Genomic DNA, 7,472 nt, shown 5'->3' on the forward strand with positions numbered 1-7,472 from the left:
TAGATCACTCCCTAATACCATACACAAAAATAAGCTCAAAATGGATTAAAGACCTAAATGTAAGGCCAGACACTATCAAACTCTTAGAGGAAAACATAGGCAGAACACTCTATGACATAAATCACAGCAAGATCCTTTTTGACCCACCTCCTAGAGAAATGGAAATAAAGACAAAAATAAACACATGGGACCTAATGAAACTTCAAAGCTTTTGCACAGCAAAGGAAACCATAAACAAGACAAAAAGACAACCCTCAGAATGGGAGAAAATATTTGCAAATGAAGCAACTGACAGAGGATTAATCTCCAAAATTTATAAGCAGCTCATGCAGCTCAATAACAAAAAAACAAACAACCCAATCCAAAAATGGGCAGAAACCTAAATGGACATTTCTCCACAGAAGATATACAGACTGCCAACAAACACATGAAAGGATGCTCAACATCACTAATCATTAGAGAAATGCAAATCAAAAGTACAATGAGGTATCACCTCACACCAGTCAGAATGGCCATCATCAAAAAATCTAGAAACAATAAATGCTGGAGAGGGTGTGGAAAAAAGGGAACACTCTTGCACTGCTGGTGGGAATGTGAATTGGTACAGCCACTATGGAGAACGGTATGGAGGTTCCTTAAAAAACTACAAATAGAACTACCATATGACTCAGCAATCCCACTACTGGGCATATACCCTGAGAAAACCATAATTCAAAAAGAGTCATGTACCAAAATGTTCATAGCAGCCCCATTTACAATAGCCCGGAGATGGAAACAACCTAAGTGTCCATCATCGGATGAATGGATAAAGAAGATGTGGCACATATACACAATGGAATTTTACTCAGCCATAAAAAGAAACGAAATTGAGCTATTTGTAATGAGGTGGATGGACCTAGAGTCTGTCATACAGAGTGAAGTAAGTCAGAAAGAGAAAGACAAATACTGTATGCTGACACATATATATGGAATTTAAGAAAAAAAAAGGTCATGAAGAACCTAGGGGTAAGACAGGAATAAAGACACAGACCTACTAGAGAATGGACTTGAGGATATGGGGAGGGGGAAGGGTAAGCCGTGACAAAGCGAAAGAGCGGCATGGACATATATACACTACCAAACGTAAGGTAGATAGCTAGTGGGAAGCAGCCGCATAGCACAGGGAGATCAGCTCGGTGCTTTGTGACCGCCTGGAGGGGTGGGATAGGGAGGGTGGGAGGGAGACGCAAAAGGGAGGGGATATGGGAACATATGTATATGTATAACTGATTAAATGTGTTATAAAACAGAAAAAATAAATAAATAAATGTTCCATCTTCACAAGTGGTTTTAATACATAGTGAGTAATCATTTCTACTCTAAACTGTGTTGCTTCCAAATAAGATTTTAGTGGATATATTGTCCTTTTTTCCCCCCCAATATTTATGGTTTGAATGTGGTAGATCCTGACAGGATGGAGATAATCTGGGTCTTCTGTAGTTACATCATTTAAAATTGTATAAACAAAAAATTATTTCAATATTCATAAAAATCATAGTTCAGACTATGAAAAAATAAAGTAAAATGTTTATATTAAAAAAAAAAAAAAGTCATGTACCAAAATGTTCATTGTAACTCTATTTACAAGAGCCAGGAGATGGAAGCAACCTAAGTGTCCGTCATCGGATGAATGGATAAAGAAGATGTGGCACGTATATACAATGGAATATTACTCAGCCATAAAAAGAAACAAAATTGAGTTATTTGTAGTGAGGTGGATGGATCTAGAGTCTGTCATACAGAACGAAGTAAGTCAGAAAGAGAAAGACAAATACCGCATGCTAACACATATATATGGAATCTAAGAAAAAAAAATGTCATGAAGAACCTAGGGGTAAGACCAGAATAAAGGTACAGACCTACTAGAGAATGGACTTGAGGATATGGGGAGGGGGAAGGGTAAGCTGTGACAAAGCGAGAGAGTGGCATGGACATATATACACTACCAAACGTAAAATAGATAGCTAGTGGGAAGCAGCCGCATAGCACATGGAGATCAGCTCGGCGCTTTGTGACCACCTAGAGGGATGGGATAGGGAGGGTGGGAGGGAGGCAGACGCAAGAGGGAAGAGATATGGGAACATATGTACATGTATAACTGATTCACTTTGTTATAAAACAGAAACTAACACACCATTGTAAAGCAAAATTCTTTAGAAGTAGAGGAATAGGAACGTAAGGCATCTGGAAACATTGTCAGATAAACAACAGTTGAAGAAAATGGAGACGTTCAAGTTAGAGATAAGGAGATGGAAAAAATCATTATGCCTTACTGAAAATGCGAGCTGTCTTTATAACAACAGGCTCTCTAGAGTTTATAACGCAAGTTAAAAATTATCTAGTTAGGCCCTTCTGAATAGAGCTTCCCAAATAAAAACAGAACAAACTGAAGTGTGTTCATTGCTTTATTCATTCTTTTCAGGGGTCACTGAATTTTAGGATGGAAGGAGTTTCAGCCAGGGAGGAGGAGAGCATCATCTCCCTCCCTCCTCCACTCTTGCTTTTTTCTGCTGTCACACCAAATATGAGAGTGCCTCCTGAAAGTCAAAAAGGCAATATTAAAAATAAGAGCAGCTTACATATCATTAGCACATCTCCAAAAATAGTCACTATCCTATTTCGCTACCATTTTACTTACAAAGAAACAAAAGCTCACAGTGGTTAAGTCCCATCCAGAATCACAAAGCTGGGAAGTGGCACACATTTCACGACTAGCATACGTCTCTCTCATTCAAAAATTCCTTCTATAAGTGTGGATATTGCACTTTCCTTGAGATTCCAGGACATGTAAAATGTGTATGAGTACAGTAAGCAAGGGGGAAATACAGGTTCACAAATGAGAACAAGGTGGGGTGGGAGTGGGTGGAGAGGGTGGGCACTCACGGTGACTAAGCCCTGCCCTTTAATGAGTCAGCCCCACAAGCTGTAGTTACCAGCAGTTTCTTCACGGCCTCAGAGGCCTCTGGTCCCAGCTCATTCACACACTTCCTTAGCCCTTCCACAAGGTGCTCAACAGAAATGCCCAGAGTTTTCAGAAGAAGCTTAAGTGGGTCCATGAGGGGGAGAACGTTGTCCGGAGGTAAAGATAAAGCCTTGTTGACAGGAAGTGGCAAACTGTTGATGAGGAAGGCGGTAGCTGCGGAACAAAAGAGATCCCAAGTAAAACAAGGCACTTCCAGTTCCTATGACCTCACCACCTTCCACTCTCTCCATCAATTGCTCCATTCCAGCCATACTCATCTTGATTTCTCATGAAAACATCTGCTTCTGGACCTTTGCCCCTCCCATTCCATCTCTCTAGAACTTCTTTCCCCAGATAACTACATGCCTTTCTTCCTTACTTAGTTGGTCTCTCCTCAGATGTTACATTCTCAGAGATGTATCTAAAATGGTATCACCCATCACCCTCTATCTTTATTTTTTCTTACCACTACTTAAAGTATTAAATCTTTATTCATTTCTTTACTTTGCCTTCATCCTCTCACTAGTATGTAGGATCCAAGAGAATAAGAAATTTGAGTTTTATTCACTATCATACCCCATGCCTAGGACAGATCCTGGCATATAGTAAGCACGCAAAAGATACCGGTGATTGACTAGACAGGAGTATAGTTTGCATGTGGCTGTCTCCACAGCCCACAAGCTTGAAACCAAAGGGAAGATGCCATGATGAACCTCCACTTGGAGACATGAATGGACCCAACCACAGCCCAGGAAACTGCTCCCAACCAGTCCAACTCAATGCTACAAACATAAGTCAACACAGACTCTATGCCAGTTGGTGCAGATACACAGATGAATAAAACAAGATATTCCACTCAGAGAACCCACACAGTCTGGTGGACAATAAAGGTTTGTGTATGCCACAGTGCAGCATGTGCTATGCTAATATTATGCACAAAGCTCTATGGAAACACAAAAGAAGTGATGATTAATTCTAACGTAGGAGAATGCTACAGGAATCTTCCAAGAACCGATGTTGCAGGAGATGTGTCTTGAGGCAAATGCCAGGATCACAGGTAAAGAAGGGGAGCAGCACTTTAAAGAGGAACAAAATTAACCAAGGCATTGAGAGATTAAGGTGAAAGTGCATACATAGGATGGTGAGTCTTCTTCAGAATTCCAGTGTGGTGTGCTGAGGAGGGATAAGGAAGGTTAGGCTGCACCTTGGGTGGGGCGGATTTTCAAAGCCTTGAATGTCATACAGATGAGTTTGAGACTTTTTTTTCCCAAGGGTAATGGGGACCTATCAAGGCTCTTATATGGAATAATTGCATTTTTATATCTTCAGCTTTAGAAAGATAACTTTAACATAGAAGAGGTTAGAGAATAAGGAAAATGCTTATGATACCTATTTTTACAAAACACATGTGCATGTGTATAAATACACACATGCAGAAGCACACACATAAGACACACATCCTCCTGCTGGCTAAGACCCTGCCAGTACTTCATTCTCTTTGTAATATTTTTTATTTTCCCATTCAAATCATAAAAATGGAGCTTGTGCACCTATTTCCCCTTCATCTTCTACCACCCATTTTCCCTCCAAAACTCTCCCCCTGAAGGGGGATATTTATTTCCCCTCCACCCATCTTTCTGCTGCCACGTCTTCCCATGTGTCCTTAGACGCTAAAGGACAACAAAATAGCCAAAACTGGTGAAGTTACAAATTAGTTCAAAAATTCAAAAAAAATTCACAAGCCAAAGTTGCCAATGTAGGCATGGGTATCACACAGCTTCTCATGATTAATCTCCATACTTCTTATTTTCAACACTTTGGTGAGTGTCTTCTTTGTATGTACTTACATATTCCAGAGGGGAGACCCTCAAAACTTTTTGTTCTCCAAATGAGCAGTGGCCATTATGATGGAATTTGCAGATGCGCCCAAATATCTCTTCCTATAGTTAAAATGACTCCCTCCAAAAAGAAAGGATCAGTTCCCATTCTCCTCCAAGAAATCAGCCTCTATACCCTACCTAGAAATGGAACTGTTCACCCCTCAGCTCTCCCACAGAGCTCTATCTGTATTATCATTGTGCATTAATGACTGGTCTAGTATGGCAGTGACTTCTGTAAAAGTCTTCTCTCCCTTGCCAGCCTATAAGAACCTTGAGAACAATATTTATGTCTGATTCAGGTCTGAATCTTCAAATGCCTATCCAGTGACCAACAGCTTTTAGCCATTTAGCAAATATCCGTTGATTGTGTGAACAGATAAATGTAGCTATGTCTCAAGAGAACCAATGCTACAATCTGATTAGAGATGATAGCAAGAATGACTCCATATAGTTTCAGAAACATAAAAGAAAGAAGTCACAAAATCAGATCTTAACTCAAAATTAAGGAAAATTAATGGTGGCCAAAGTTCAATAATAAAGTGCATTTGTTGAACCTCTGTGGGAGCTCGTTAACTTCTTTGTAGAATACGCCAAGGATGGTGCTTGTATTGGGGTTAGAGCTTGGAGCTGGGAGCAGGGGGCATCTGAAGTCCCTTCTAACCTTACTATTCTGTGGCTCTAAAACTCCCTCCACCATATTCCACTGGGAGCCTAGGCTTAATAGTTGTGTTCCTGTTAACAGAAAGATAGAGAAATATATGTTCCCGGCTACTTACCAGAGTAACTGCAAATGCTGATGGTCACCAGCAGGAACACAGTGACCAGCTTCATTGTACGTTATCTATGACATTTACCTGGAGTTTAAGATTAAACTGGAAAACCTAATGAGTCCACCGAGCCAGTGGTTCCCCTTGCTGTACCAAGTGTGGCAGTGGATTTTGCACACACCCATATTTATACACCAAACAGCGACCTGAATTTCAGTCACGACCACTTGACTCGCCCCAGGGAAGAAAAGCATGGAGGTCATGTTTTCTCACTAAACAAATTGGAGGTTTTTTCCGTTTTCTCTCATGTTCCCATGAGAAACAAAGCCCTATCTTAAAACACTCTCAAGGATCTCTTGCATAAGCTCTTACACAGAGTTGTGGGTGGGAAGCAAAGAGCTCTAAAAGTCCTTCTGGAAGAACTCTGAAAAGAAGGGAAGGTTTCATACTGGGATTAAAGAGAGTGAAAATTCTGTTGCTTTCCTCCAGTTTCCTATTAAAGTTTGGAGAAACACATTAACTGATGAGCTCGCCAGTTGTAGGAGTAATCCCGACGTCCCTTCAGCCCTGAAATAATACAGACTCAGCTTACTGGCATTTAGTGCCACATTTCTCTGGAATTTACCTCCTCCCACCCCATCCCTGTTCACACCTCTACTATGGCAAGATCTTCTACCATTTCTAGTGTCTCCCACTTATTTGGGGAACACCCAGGGTCATGCCTTCTCTGTGTTCTCATATAGCTCAGGATCGAAAATCAAAATGCCTTTTTTAAAACCTGGGATTCGATATTTACTCTTTGTGTAACCTTAGATTTGACGTATTTTATTCTCTAGTATTGTTCTCCTCATCTAAAATGGGACATTTAACAGCTAACAGCAAGATGGTCTCAAAGGTGTGTGACCCTGAGAAAAAAAAATTTTTACAACACGCCATCTATATGAACAACTTGGGTCACCAAAATATGCATGTCAGAACCCTTCTGGCAGTCCAGTCCCTTGTAATCATGCAAAAGAAATATTGTGCTGGCCACAGGAACAATCTGCTTGCAAGGCTGCCCTCCTGCAACCAGGACTCAGTCATGGGGCCCTAGGATGACCCTATTTGTAAGCCCAAGTCCTAGAGTTCCTTGGGGTATCTGGTACCGGAAAGAGAGAAAGAACGACACTTGAAGGGGAGAAATAAGATCAAGGGTCCAGGTGGATCCCAGTCCCAGCTCGGAGCTCCCTGACCAAATGACGTTGCTGGCCCTAGCCTCCCCCTGCCACTGAAGGGGTACTCAGAACATTGTGAGGAAGATACATCAAGGCATAGTATCCTCTAGGTGCAAGGCCAGGAGTTGGGGCCCCACTTGAGGTTGTGGTATTGTTATGAAGATTTAATGTAATTATGTAGACCCAGGATATAGCTGTACCAAACCAAGATTAACACCTAACAAGTGTCACCTGCTATTCATTTCTGTACATTACCAAGTTATAACTGCCATTTCTTTATTTTCTGCTACATTATAAACTGCATGGAGGAGATCATGCATTACTGCCACACATACACAATCCTGTCCCTTCTACTGCTTTCTCTGCCAGAGACGGCTTCAGTTTTTCCTGGGGAACTATCACCTAGCCAGGGATGCTGATGTTCCAGAACTCTCACAGGGCCAAGGTTGTGTGTGGTAAAGTGGTGGCGAGTTGATGCCATTCTTTATTTTTATGTTATGACCTTTCTATAGGATACGAAAACTGTACTGCCCTCATCTCTGCTGGTTGTTTCTATTTTGCTCTCACATCCTCTCCGTGCACGTCCCCCGCTCTGCCCTGCACTATAGGA

The 7,472-nt window shown here is 41.3% G+C and overlaps 1 protein-coding gene across 1 annotated transcript; it reads right to left on the reverse strand.

Annotated features, from left to right (window-relative positions):
* Positions 1-2,431: 2,431 nt before the first annotated feature.
* Positions 2,432-5,805, reverse strand: SCGB3A2 (secretoglobin family 3A member 2). The gene is made up of 3 exons (XM_082621278.1): positions 5,658-5,805; positions 2,973-3,175; positions 2,432-2,576 (listed from the first exon to the last, which is right to left on the reverse strand). The coding sequence occupies exons 1-3, from the start codon at positions 5,710-5,712 to the stop codon at positions 2,553-2,555; spliced, it is 282 nt and encodes a 93-aa protein (XP_082477404.1). The 5' UTR covers positions 5,713-5,805; the 3' UTR covers positions 2,432-2,552.
* Between the last annotated feature and the right edge of the window lie 1,667 nt (positions 5,806-7,472).

Source organism: Mesoplodon mirus (genome assembly GCF_964341445.2).
Source record: "Mesoplodon mirus genome assembly, chromosome: 5".
Classification (NCBI taxonomy): domain Eukaryota; kingdom Metazoa; phylum Chordata; class Mammalia; order Artiodactyla; family Ziphiidae; genus Mesoplodon; species Mesoplodon mirus.

Coding starts and splice junctions, on each gene's coding strand:
- SCGB3A2 (XM_082621278.1), bottom strand. CDS start 5,712: ATGAAGCTGGTCACTGTGTTCCTGCTGGTGACCATCAGCATTTGCAGT. Junction 3,176..5,657: donor CAGCATTTGCAGTTACTCTG/GTAAGTAGCCGG, acceptor TTTGTTCCGCAG/CTACCGCCTTCCTCATCAAC. Junction 2,577..2,972: donor AGGCCGTGAAGAAACTGCTG/GTAACTACAGCT, acceptor TTTGACTTTCAG/GAGGCACTCTCATATTTGGT.